The 14316-nt window shown below is 42.6% G+C and overlaps 1 protein-coding gene across 5 annotated transcripts in view; it reads right to left on the reverse strand.

Annotated features, from left to right (window-relative positions):
- Nucleotides 1-551: 551 nt before the first annotated feature.
- Nucleotides 552-14316, reverse strand: part of IKZF1 (IKAROS family zinc finger 1) — a 184043-nt gene continuing 170278 nt past the window's right edge. For all 5 annotated transcript variants that reach the window (XM_082259859.1, XM_082259857.1, XM_082259860.1 and 2 more), the window contains one exon: nt 552-1797. In XM_082259859.1, the coding sequence (XP_082115985.1) occupies nt 1094-1797 (704 nt within the window). In that variant the 3' untranslated portion in view covers nt 552-1093. The remainder of the gene's footprint in view (nt 1798-14316) is intronic.

A 14316-nucleotide genomic window follows, 5' to 3' on the forward strand; every position in this document is an offset into this window, starting at 1 on the left:
TGTGCTTTTTACCGTATATATTCAAACAGAAATATATATTTGTTTGGCTCTAGAGACCTCCTTATGCTCTTAAAACAAAAGAATACTTCAAAGACAGCATAGTTAAGTTGTCTACAGGCACCATGGAGCTAAACAAATCCGTCAGACTGTATGTATTATTTGCTAAAATAAATACAAACTTAGGGTCCTTTCACACCTGTCCGTTCCGCTCAGCGGGGGATCGATCCGCCGATTCCCGCTGAGCAGGCGGATGACAGCTCCATCTCCGCTCTGTGTGGGGAGACGGAGCTGTCAGATCCCCACTGTCCTCTATGGGGGAATCAGATCAGAACGGACCGCCAGTCCGTTCTCATCCGATCCGATCTGCCAGAAGGATAGAAAATAGGGTTTCCATCCGCCCGGATTTGACGAACAGGATCAGATCGGATGGCAGCAGGTGTCAGCCGACATCCGCTGCCCCATAGGGATACTTGGAGTATCCGATCAGGTCCGTCTGAAAAACTGTCAGGCAGACCTGATCAGACCGTATGTGTGAAAGGGGCCTAAGGTGATTAATTTGGTAAATGCAATAGGAATGAATGTACAAGCCAATAAAGCATTCTAAAAGTAGAAATACTATTATAGTTATGTCCATACTTTATAAGATACCTGTCTATGTCATATGGCTAAAAAAAAATGAGAGGTTAACAACACTTCAATGTGGTTTCCAATTGTCCATAGACTTCCTGTAACATATTCCATGTATTCACTTTGGCATGAACAAACCTAAACAATGACAATATTCTCTAGTTTGTTTAGTACAAATGTCCTTTAAAAGATTTCCAAAAACATAGATGCTCTAAAATGTGGCATCACTGTGTTACAGTAAAAATTGTATATAAAAAAAAAACATGCATCCTCTGTGGGAACAAAAGTAGTTACATTACTGGCTCTTGTAGATGCTATGTCCCCTTTTATTCCTGTGGATGGGCGTAGAATAACATCTGTTTGCCCTTCTGTTGTTCTTATATTTTGTGCTTAATTTTTTCTTCCATATATTTCTGGTGAAATCTGCGCATAACAATTACTGGCTGCTGAAAGAGCTAGGTACGGCTCAACCCATGTTGAAACGATGTTCTCCTCGGGTTATATGTGATGAAAATTCATACCTGTCCTGGCTCTGATAACCACACATGTTGCATTCAAATGGGTCACGGAAGCCATGACAACCCATGTGGATAGTGTACATCACATGATCCAGGAAAAGAACTCGACAGTGCTCACATTTGTGAATTTTTAGTGGCTCTCCATTATTACTGATCACTTTAAAAGCATCTTGTGAATTGTCACTGGCAGCCCTAAACATATCAAATGGCTTGTTTTCTTTTAGAGACAGCCCATTTCTGGGATGAGGGGTCATGTGATTTGTGAGATAAATAAGGCCTCCCCTTTCCTCATTGTTGCTTTCAGTGTCTGTGGAGTCTTGGCAACTATTGCCTGGTGATACCTCCTTTTCAGAAGAGATGGATTTAACCTGGGAAAGCAGCAGTAAATTTTCCACTGCACTTTCATGGGCTGCTTGGTTGGGATGAGAAGCAATGTCAGAGTGGGGCTTGTGTAGGGCATACATCGTGTTTATGGCTGGAACAACTTCAGGACCACCCGGTGGGGTCTGCACCAGAGTACGCAAAGATTCTGCTCCCAGATAGGTAATAGCATTGTTGATTGCCTGATCCATGACATGTGTCTGCATCATGTCACTCTCCTTCTCATAATTAGCACTGCCATCAAATGGGAGATCTGTCAATCGCTTCTCCCCTATGAGAAAAAAAAAATGGAAATTATATATATGGTATTATACATTTTTCAGAGATATAAATAACATCCTAGAAACTGTGCTATTCTATTCTTTCATGAAACGTGTCTAGTCATCCATTTGGACTTTCCTTGTCCTTGTATTTAACCTATTCTGTATATTACAGCTGTCCAATAAAATTTAGAATGTACCTTTCTATCCTTCTACATGGTAAACAGAAATATTGCATTTCATGGGTTGCTTATTTTTTTTTTTTTTTAATATAACAAAGCCAGCACTGCTGTCATGGTGTAGAGTAAAATTAATTAAAAATAAAAACAGGACAATTAAGTAGATCTTAAAAATAACCCTAGAGAGTTAAAATTAATTTAAAAAACTGAAATAAGATGGATTGCGCTCCTTGACACTTTAATGCCTAAAGATTTGAATAGGGAATAGGATTTGCATCTTTTTTATAGGATATATATTGGTTATTCTGTGTTTACATATTGCTAATGTTGTGTTTTTTTTTTTTAGGCCAGGTTCACGCTGATGCGCTTTCTGATGCGTTCCAGACAAGTGAAATAACACGATTTTCTATAGAGACTGTTCACATATATGCAGGCCGAATGTCATGCGATTTTAAAAAGGGTACTCTGCGTCTTTGGAGTAGTGCGGTGCAATTTTGAGCTATAGTTAAATAGAAGCTTGCAAATTGTATCTCTGTTCAAAGACAATGTGATTCCTTTGCGATTTGTACAAGTCTGTGCTGTGTTTCTGACCTGCTTTCAAGATAGAGAGAGAGACCCCAGGCCATAAATCCATATCGCAGCTGCATGTAAAACACATTTGAGTCCTATTGGATGTGATCCCTAAAATCGCACTGAAAAAACTTAATCAAATCCTACGGCATCAGTGTGAACCTAGCCTTGTGTGGCGATGGATGGTAACATCCATCTTCAGTCCAGTTCTGGTCGCCAGTCCTCAGGAGGGATGTGTTGGAGCTGGAGAAAGTCCAGAGAAGGGCAACTAAACTGATTAGGGGGTTGGAGGACCTTAACTATGAAGAGCGGCTGCAATCGCTCTATTTATTTTCCCTGGAGAAGAGACGTCTGAGTAGGCTTGTGACGGTATCAGATTTTCATGCTGCGATTAATTGATTAAGGTTTTGCCACGGTATACGGTATTATCACGGTATTCTATTATTAAATTTGAATTATTAAATTTCCACCTCACTTCAATTTCATTGCTGAATTTAGGGGCTTTGGTTCACTTATGCACATTATTATATTGTCAGTCAGTACAGACTCTGTGAACCAGGCCTAAAATAGGTCATCAAGCAGTGTCTGGCCTAACTGGTGATAACTGGTCCTGGCGCTCGGCTCCGATCCGATGGCCTGGTCATTAAGAGGGCAAATCCTTGTGGTCAAGAAGTGGTTAAACCTGAAGGAGGTGTTGTTTATAAATTACTTTACTATTGCTTTAGGCCTGGTTCACATGTATGCAGGTTGGTGGTTCACATGTATGCGGGTTGGTGGTTCACATGTATGCGGGTTGGGGGCCCACATTTGCACAGGCATAGCAGCCCATTGATGTGAATGGGCTTGAGCTGCTATGCCTGCGTTTTCAGCTGAAAAAAGGTGCATGCAGAATTTAAAAAAATGCAGTGGCCATGAAATCCATCCTTTTGCACCATGCGACTTACCTGCCGTTGCTGCACACGCAAACTGTTTTTAAATGCCGTGCCCACGTATACAAAAAATGCAGAAAGCTTGCCAGAGCAGGAACTGCAGGTTAGTCGCATGGTGCAAAAGCAGGATGGATTTCAAGGCCACTGAATTTTAAAAAAATGCTGCATGCACCTTTTTTCTGCGGAAAATGAGGGCATAGCAGCCCGTTCAAATCAATGGGCTGCTATGCCTGTGCAAATGTGGGCCGCCAACCCGCATACATGTGAACCGCCAACCCGCATACATGTGAACCAGGCCTAAAGCAATAGTAAAGTCATTAATAGATAAAAACACCGGTCCTCCTGCAGGTTTAACCACTTCTGGATCGCAAGGATTTGCCCCTTTAAAGACCAGGCCATCGGATCAGAGCGCCAGGACCAGTCATCACCAGGTAGGCCAGACACTGCTTGATGGCTATATAATAATGTAATGTGGGCTGCTATGCGTGTGTGTGTGTGTGTGTATGTATGTATGTGTATGTGTGTGTATATATATATATTAGAGCTGCACGATTCTGGCCAAAATGAGAATCACGATTTTTTAGCTTGGAATAAAGATCACGATTCTCTCACGATTCTCTGTGTAACAAAAAAAAAAAAATTGGGATAACTTTACTGTTACGTTTTTTTTTTTTTTTATTCATTAAAGTCTATTAATTGCGTTTGAAAGACTGCTGCGCAAATACAGTGTGACATAAAATATTACAACAATCGCCATTTTTTTTCTGTAGGGTCTCTGCTAAAAAAATATATAAAATGTTTGGGGGTTCTAAGTACTTTTCTAGCAAAAAAAAACTGATTTTAACTTGCAAGCAACAAGTATCAGAGAAAGGTCCAGTCTTTAAGAGGTTAAACTTCCTTTCTCCCTGGCAGAGGGAAGGAAAAGATACAATGTAAACATTTTTGTTTATAGTTACTGGGAGAGCTGTGTGAGTGAATGAGTCATCCAGCTCACTGAAATGTATCCATTCTAAAGTCAGGCAGACTTGACAGAGAAACTCGGTATTTTAAAAATGCCACAATAACAATACCGTGGCTATGCAATACCGCGATATATCGAATTACCGAAAACCGGCATAAGTCTACGTCTGAGAGGGGACATGATAGCAATTTATAAATATCTTAATGGGGATCTCAGCTTAGAAAAAAAGCTGTTCATTCGAAGGAATTGCATGAGGACTCGAGGACATACAATGCGATTAGAGGAGAAGCGTTTTAACCTCAGGCAACGAGGAGGGTTCTTTACTGTTAGGGCTACAAGATTGTGGAATTGTCTACCACAAGAGGTGGTTTCTGCGGGTAGTATGGTGACTTTCAAAAGACTCTTAGACTTACATCTCAAGGATCAGGACATTAAGGGCTATGTTAGATGATTACAGCCACACACACCTACACAGGTTGAACTGGATGGACTATTGTCTTTATTCAACCTCACCTACTATGTAACTATGTAACATTGTAGTGATTTAGTTCAAATAAGTGATGTCTGAATAAATGCATGTCAGCTGCTTCTTATTCCCAGCCAATTAAGGATATGATTTAAATGCATGTTTGTAATCTGCTATTTTTTGCTTTCTGTCCCTGATGAAAGACCCTTGTGGGGTCTGAAACTGTTGTATGGATATAAGCATTATGAGGATTGAAAATAAAGGATAAAGTGCTGCAGATTGGACTTTGCTTTCTTATATACAAGCAAATCTGAATTGGCTCTATATTTGCTGTGCACCTACATTATCTGTACCTACTGGATGAATGCAGCCTGCAATATTGAGAAAATGATATGATACATCATCTTTGGTGAACAATTTAAACACAACTGAATGACTTACAATAGGGATCACCCCTCATCAGACAGCTCAGTGTATAGTTCCAATCAGAAAAAATCAGTCACTTAGCAGTTTGCTATTGCTTTGCTGTCTACTTAGCAAACCCATTGTTCTTTGAGAATCCTTTGTCATGCATTAAATATTTATAAAACAAAAGAAATAGATACATATAATAAAACAGCTATAAACTGTTTAGAGACATATCAAATTAAAAGACAAAACAAAAAACAAATAAAATAAAACCGACTGAAAACCTTAAAAGTTTCAAAAATTGGTCATAAACTTCAGTCTTTCTTTACGTATTTACCACCATGGTATAACCTAGGACTTCTAGCTGCAACTTCAGATCGCAAAAGTGACCATTTAAGACCAGCCCCAAGTTTTTGCTGCATTCTGGGGAACTTTTCTGGTGCTTATAACTGATTTTTAGAAGCACGGTAAGCATGTATTGTGCTAAATACCCTTGCAGATTTATGTAGGCCTGGATAATTACAGTAAATCTTTGAATACATAACGAATAGGCTAAGGGTATATAGGGCTGTTTAGTTGCGCATTACAGATGTTATTTGCAACCATATATCGGTGCATTTTACAGCAAATTTCTAAGGGTACATGCTAGTAAGCTTAAGTTCTGCACGAGAACACATTTTATGAAACTAATAAATGTTTATCATTATGAATTTGGGTAGTAATTTGATGTAAATTAAAGCTGCTATTATAATAGCACTTTTGGATAGAGTAGGTAATTTTTCTTGCCATCTGTGTCCCAATGAGTAGATTCATCTTTTTATCTGTCTCAGAGAAACAATAGGAAGCAAGTGAAAATCACTTGAAGGCAGGTAAAAATTTCCTCTTAGACTTCTGTCACCAAACAGGTGTCCCCATTAGATTTCTTCTCACCTCCTGTTTATGTGACTCTAGTCTAGCAGCACAAGGGCAGAGGGGCAAGCTTTTCTACTCAGGCTGGATGTAGTTAGTAGATTAAAACTGAAAGGTAATCACTTTAACTATAGAGGTACATTACACACAAACATTTATAACTTGTTAAATGAATTGCCTTATTCCTTTGATTATGCCTTTCGAAAAGCTGATACTGTGAAAAATCGGTGGAATTCTGGAACCACTGTGGGAGTAGATGCTTTCAAATCTCACCTTTTAGCTTATTTATGTCTGTCTTATTTTATGAGTACCTCATAGCAAAGATTAGCTACCTCCATGGCTGAAAGCTAACTGACACTATTCAAGAATTTGAGGACCTTAACACCCTGCTGCCAACTCTACACATAGAGTATATGTGGCCTCACTGAAGTGGGTCTTTTTCTGTGAGGTGGGATATACAGCGGATACTGGAGAGAGAAAAAGCCGCTCAGGTGCAATAGTCAAACCCGGTGCTGGTCAGATCCGCCATCCAGGAGTATGCAAATTAGAAGTGTGAGACCGCACTCAGGATAGATGAAAACAATAATGTTCTTTATTCCTCAAAAACACTGAGGTGTGGTTATGAGTAAGCGGCTGTTCGTGCCGTGAAACGCGTCAACCTCTTGGACACGTCTGTTCCTGTACACTGTCTGTCTGTCACCCAATTTTTGAGGAATAAAGAACATTATTGTTTTCATCTATCCTGAGTGCGGTCTCACACTTCTAATTTGCATACTGTGGGATATACAGTGCCTTGCGAAAGTATTCGCCCCCCTTGAACTTTTCGACCTTTTGCCACATTTCAGGCTTCAAACATAAAGATATAAAACTGTAAATTTTGTGAAGAATCAACAACAAGTGGGACACAATCATGAAGTGGAACGAAATTTATTGGATATTGCAAACTTTTTTAACAAATAAAAAACGGAAAAATGGGGCGTGCAAAATGATTCAGCTCCTTTACTTTCAGTGCAGCAAACTCTCTCCAGAAGTTCAGTGAGGATCTCTGAAGGATCCAATGTTGACCTAAATGACTAATGATGATAAATAAAATCCACCTGTGTGTAATCAAGTCTCCGTATAAATGCACCTGCACTGTGATAGTCTCAGTGGTCCGTTTAAAGCGCAGAGAACATAATGAAGAACAAGGAACACACCAGGCAGGTCCGAGATACTGTTGTGGAGAAGTTTAAAGCTGGATTTGGATACAAAAAGATTTCCCAAGCTTTAAACATCCCAAGGAGCACTGTGCAAGCAATAATATTGAAATGGAAGGAGTATCAGACCACTGCAAATCTACGAAGACCTGGCCGTCCCTCTAAACTTTCAGCTCATACAAGGAGAAGACTGATCAGAGATGCAGCCAAGAGGCCAATGATCACTCTGGATGAACTGCAGAGATCTACAGCTGAGGTGGGAGACTCTGTCCATAGGACAACAATCAGTCGTATACTGCACAAATCTGGCCTTTATGGAAGAGTGGCAAGAAGAAAGACATTTTTTAAAGATATCCATAAAAAGTGTCGTTTAAAGTTTGCCACAAGCCACCTGGGAGACACACCAAACATGTGGAAGAAGGTGCTTTGGTCAGATGAAACCAAAATCAAACTTTTTGGCAACAATGCAAAACGTTATGTTTAGCGTAAAAGCAACACAGCTCATCACCCTGAACACACCATCCCCACTGTCAAACATGGTGGTGGCAGCATCATGGTTTGGGCCTGCTTCTCTTCAGCAGGGACAGGGAAGATGGTTAAAATTGATGGGAAGATGGATGGAGCCAAATACAGGACCATTCTGGAAGAAAACCTGATGGAGTCTGCAAAAGACCTGAGACTGGGACGGAGATTTGTCTTCCAACAAGTCAATGATCCAAAACATAAAGCAAAATCTACAATGGAATGGTTCACAAATAAACATATCCAGGTGTTAGAATGGCCAAGTCAAAGTCCAGACTTGAATCCAATCGAGAATCTGTGGAAAGAACTGAAAACTGCTGTTCACAAAAGCTCTCCATCCAACCTCATTGAGCTTGAGCTGTTTTGCAAGGAGGAATGGGCAAAAATTTCAGTCTCTCGATGTGCGAAACTGATAGAGACATACCCCAAGCGACTTACAGCTGTAATCGCAGCAAAAGGTGGCGCTACAAAGTATTAACTTAAGGGGGCTGAATAATTTTGCATGCCCAATTTTTCAGTTTTTTATTTGTTAAAAAAGTTTGAAATATCCAATAAACTTCATGATTGTGTCCCACTTGTTGTTGATTCTTCACAAAAAATTACAGTTTTATATCTTTATGTTTGAAGCCTGAAATGTGGCAAAAGGTCGCAAAGTTCAAGGGGGCCGAATACTTTCGCAAGGCACTGTATATGGGTACATTTCTTTGTGCAAGGTGCTCCCACCAACAGCCCCAGGTCCTGTACTAACATTTGGGAACCGGTATCGGCTTCTGATCACCTGGTTGCTGTGATAGCCTGTGACTGTCCATCACAATTGTCAATCAAAGCCCGTCTCTATGATTGCTTCCTCTTCTGAATGGAGAGAAAGATGCATTGGGTTGATTTAACACTGGATGCAGAGTGCAATTTGTTTCATCCTCTGTCTAGAAGAGGTTAAAGCAGTATTAAACCCAAAAGCAAACATTTATTATATTACAGAGTACCAATTCCTACACGTGAGGGCTGCATTCATTTTTTCTTTCTTTCTTTCTTTCTTTCTTTCTTTCTTTCTTTCTTTCTTTCTTTCTTTCTTTCTTTCTTTCTTTCTGTCTGTCTGTCATTTTTATCTAGTAAACCAGCCAGTAAATGTGTTGTTTCTCAAACGTTACAGGGATGTGACAAACCATTTAACCACTGACAGGGGTACTTACAATCATCAGCTTTTATAAATTCATGTAAAACCTTTATTCCAAAATGAAAAAGAAATGGTTTGCTCTAACTGCTTATAAAGTATCAGCTGGACTTTGGCTTCAATTTGTAAGTGTATTTAAATTTACTAGTACATCTAACACTCCCCTCACCCCAGACTGACAATGCTGCTGTACAAATCTACTCCCTGTGCTCTTTCATCCAGAGTGGATGCTATCTAATACAGGAGGTGTGTTACTGCCCAGATCCCCAAGAGGAAACAGAGGGGAAAAGGCCTAAAAATAAGGCCACCACATATAAGGATCAGTAAGCTGCAATATATTACATTTTTGGTTTTGAGTTAAATACCACTTTAAAGAGTTCTTATTTTTACTAAGAGATAGTGGATCAGACAGCTTTGCACATACTAAGTGTCTTTCTTTCTAAAAGTCCTGATAATAATAGTCATAGGGTGCCCACACTTTGTTCAATCTAACTGTCATGGTACAACAGTAGTGGTAGCTCCACCTAGCTGAAAAAAAAAAAAAAAGTACTGATTTGGCTATTGGTACTAGAAAAAAAATTGGATTTTTGACTTACCGTAAAATCCATTTCTCTGATTTTCATTGATGGACACAGCTCCTGATCTTCTTAACCATTGGGTTATACTGCCCCCAACAGGAGTAGGACACTAGGCAGAACAAAAGTCTGGCTACACCTATGGGCAGTCTCGGGGGTATACTCCCTCTCTCTGCTGTAGGTACTCAGTTTTGTTACAAGCAGTGTCAGAAGAATTACAACTCCACAGAGGGGTAAGTGCTGTGTCTGTCAATAAACATCAGAGAAATGGATTTTATGGTAGGTCAGAAATCCCATTTTCTCTTTCGTTCATTGACGACACGGATCTTCCTAACCATTGGGAAGTCTCAAAGCAGTGTTAAGCATGAGGGGTGGGAACAGCAAAAAAGTCCTCAGGCTAAACAGTAGCCAACCAGGCAACAGGCACTCAACCTAAACAACAGCAACTATAAAGTAGGATGGAAGATTTGTCCTTGGGACAGCGGATCCTCCCTGAGAGGAACCTTCCAAGGAACAATGGAGACCAGCCACACCAGATGCGCGTACCAAGCCGGCGAGGCCAGTCCGGGGCCACTAAGATGACTGGAAACCCTTCTGCCTCGATCCTGCGTAGAAGTCTTGGCAGAAGCTTGAGAGGAGGGAATGTGTAAATCAGACAATACTGACCCCACAGGGCCACCAGCGCATCTGTGGCATCTGCCAGAGGATCCCGCGACCGAGCCACAAACCTCTGCACCTTTCTGTTGAGCCAGGATGCCAACAGATCCATCCAACTAATGAAACACCTCCGGATGAAGGGACCACTCCCCAATGTCTGCCGACTGAGATAATCCGCCTTCCAATTTACCATCCCGTGAAAGTGTACGGCGGAGAGGGCTGGAACGAACCGTTCTGCCCACCTTAGAATGCCGGCTACCTCCGGAGCCACCAGGACACTTCTTGTGCCCCCCTGGTGATTGACATAAGCCATGGCTGTGGCACTGTCCAATTTATTGCACACTGGACATCCCTGAAGACGATTTGTGCAATGTTCCAGGCAAAGTCTGATCACTCTGAGTTCCAAGACATTGATCAGTAGTCTGGACTCTACCAGTGTCCAGATTCCCAGAGCAGAATTTTTGCCGAGGACACCTCCCCAGCTGGACAGGCTGGCATACGTGGTGACCACTGTCCATTACAATGGGAGGAAGGATTTGCCCAGCCGGAACGCTGAAGAACGAAGCCACCATATCAGGGACTCTTTCATTCCCTGGCTCAGCCGTATCAGAGACTGTCCCATTTGGCCAAAATCTTCCCTGCAGGGACCTCGTATGGAACTGTGCAAACGGAACCGCCTCGAAGGTAGACACCATCAGGCCCAGCACCCACATGTAAGTCCGGAGGGATGACCATTTTAGGACAGCAGAAGACGAATTGCAGCCTGCAGTTTCTGGAGTTTGTCCAGAGGAAGGAGTACGCTGGCTAAGGCCCAGTCCAGAGTCAGACCCAGAGAATCCAGCTTTGTGGACAGAACCAGAACAGACGTCTGAAAATTCAGAATCCAGCCAAAAACAGAGCAGTAGGAGACTCTGCTTGCAGAAGCAGGTCATCCAGGTAGCCTAATACCCCGATCCCCCATTGGTGTAACAATGCTAGCACCGGAGCCAACACTTTCGTGAAGACCTGAGGAGCAGAGCCGAGACCAAAGGTAACGCCACAAACTGATAATGCTCCTCTCCCACGGCAAAGCAGAGAAAGCACCGGAGACCGACACATATTGGAATGCGAAGGTAATGTCGATGGAGGCAAGAAAATCCCCCTGATGCAGGGAAACCACCACCGTGAGAATGGACTCCATTCTGAGCTTCTGCACCTACACAAAGCAGTTCAGCTCCTTGAGGTCCAGAATTCGATGCACCTTGCCTTCCTTCCTGGAGACTGTAAACAGGTTTGAGTAAAACCCCTAAAAAGGTTCTGAAGTCGGAACCGGGACCATCACCCTTTCAGGTAAAAGGTCTTGCACCTCCCTAAAAAGAGCCTGTAAGCGGACTGGGGAAAGTCGCACGTTGGAAGGAACATGCTGAAGGGGCCTTGTCCACGGGTCTGAAGAACCCTGCTCTTGACTTGCCAGACCAAGTTCACTTGGATCCTCCAGAGGAGGTCCTAAAGGGCTCCAATCCTTTGTCAGTCGACCCTGAGGGAGGAAAATTTTTTTTATGAGCCGAGAAGGAGGGTCCACGTCTAGAACGAGGGTCCTTGCTCTTAGTAGCCTGCGGAAGAAAGGTACTCTTCCCCCCTATGAGACCTTTAATGATGTCATCCAGGGTAGCACCAAACAGGCGATCTCCTTGAAAGGGAAGATCAGTTAAGGCCTTTTTATAAGTCTGGTCCAAAAGACACGCTGAAAGACTACTGCTGGAACAGAGAGCCGAGCCACTAGGGGAGCTGCATCGAAAGAGGCATCACAGATAAACTGCAGCCCTTGGACCAGCTGGTCTGCCAGCTCAGCAAAGGTAGGGGGGAGCTACTCCCCCTTTAAGTCATAGTGCAAAAGCTTAGCCCATTCAATCAGAGTCTGCGACACCAGGGCAATGGTGAATATCGGCCTCAGTGCCGAACCAACCAGGGTGTACATATTGCGGGCCACAGCCCCTGCTTTCCTGTCAGCTGGGTCCTTAAAGGCCGGGGACTCTTCAACCAGAATCATGGTTGCCTTGTTTAATCTAGAAACTGGAGCATCCACCACCAGTGTAACATTCCACTTCTTAAGAAGGGACTCCTCATAGGGGTATCGCCTAGCAACAAGGGAAGGCTTTGGTCATCTCTACTTTTTAGTGACAATATTGTTAAAATAGGAGGGGAAAGGGAACACCTTTGCCGCTCTGGATGGCTTGTGGGAACCTGCACCTCCTTCACAGCCGCAGCTGCGTCCTCTGACTTTAAGTCTCAAGCACAGATACAATCAGTGCATCCACTAGCGCTTTTTCGTGCAAAGGAATCCTCACTAACTGGGGATTCAAAGCGTGTGGTCGCAGACCCAGCAGGATGACCCACATCCGCGGCGGCAAAATCTGATGAGATAGATAAGGCATGGGAAGGCAGGGGGCACTTTATGCCAGCCCGTCACCCAAAAGCCACCCCTGGGACACAAAAGACTCCAGGACCGCTGTCAGTGCATCAATGGATGGATGGGACCCAGAGGGCCCTGCAGCCCCCGAGAGGGTATCAGGTGGGGAGATGAACTCCAAAAGACTCCGTAAGTCACCAGGGGGACCCCACAAAAAGTGTAAAACACTACTAAGAGACAACCCCCATCGCTCTGGCAGCACCAACCGTTTGCCAGTAAAATAGCACCAATCAATCCTCAGCAGAGAGAGGACCCCACCAGACTCACCACCCCTCAGAAAACAGGCACCACAGCCACCAGGAGAATCTGCACTGCACAAGTGGCGATCAGGAAACAAAAGGATCCAGGAGTCAGATGAAAAGTATAGTATAGTGAGTCCTGCGCTGTCTAAACTAGAGCGATAAAGGGATAAAAAGGAGACCCCAGATGCTGCTAGTACCGGAACTGGTGACCAAACAGTGTAAGATATATGAACGGTGGGGGGTACTGCGCTTCTGGGTAGGTGAACAATAATAAATAATAAATAAATAAATAAATAAACTATACCTGGTGTGTGTGACTATCACAGTATATACAAAGGGGAACTAAACCATATAAATAAAATTCGTATTCATAGTGAACAAAGGTAAAAAAGCAATAACCTAAAAAACACTTAATGTGTTAATCATTCTTTAGTGATAAATAAAGTGCTCAGGTGCATATATATTAAACCACAGTGTCCTCTGTGCTTCACAGAAACTAAATCGCGGTCTGGGTGTAAATAAAGTCCAAAAACTGAAAAAATGTGTGCAAGTGAATAAGTATAAGTCCACAGGTGCTACTCCTTCACCAAACACTGTGCTACAAAAAGTGGGGTGCTTCTCCTTCTCCCCTCAGGGTGTTCAAGCCTCTCACCTTAAAGACTAAGGGTAAAAGCCTTAATAGTAATCCAGGGGGCTCCTCTCCAGTTATATGCCGTACTCCACTAGTGTCAGATATCTGGGCTACTGCAGATGATAAGACTCCCTCTCCCTCTCCAGATTCTCCACAGTTCCAATGGCTCTCAAAACAGAATGCTCAAAATAGTGCAGTATGTCTGGATAACGGGTACTTTATTAAACATATCTTTAAAACTACTCACATTTGTTGATTATACAAAGCGCAAATACAAGGGATAGCGTCGGAGTGTGAGTAGTTTTAAAGATATGTTTAATAAAGTACCCGTTATCCAGACATACTGCACTATTTTGAGCATTCTGTTTTGAGAGCCATTGGAACTGTGGAGAATCTGGAGAGGGAGAGGGAGTCTTATCATCTGCAGTAGCCCAGATATCTGACACTAGTGGAGTACGGCATATAACTGGAGAGGAGCCCCCTGGATTACTATTAAGGCTTTTACCCTTAGTCTTTAAGGTGAGAGGCTTGAACACCCTGAGGGGAGAAGGAGAAGCACCCCACTTTTTGTAGCACGGTGTTTGGTGAAGGAGTAGCACCTGTGGACTCATACTTATTCACTTGCACACATTTTCTCAGTTTTTGGACTTTATTTACACCCAGAC

Source organism: Pelophylax lessonae, assembly GCF_965119305.1.
Source record: "Pelophylax lessonae genome assembly, chromosome: 5".
In the NCBI taxonomy this organism is placed as follows: domain Eukaryota; kingdom Metazoa; phylum Chordata; class Amphibia; order Anura; family Ranidae; genus Pelophylax; species Pelophylax lessonae.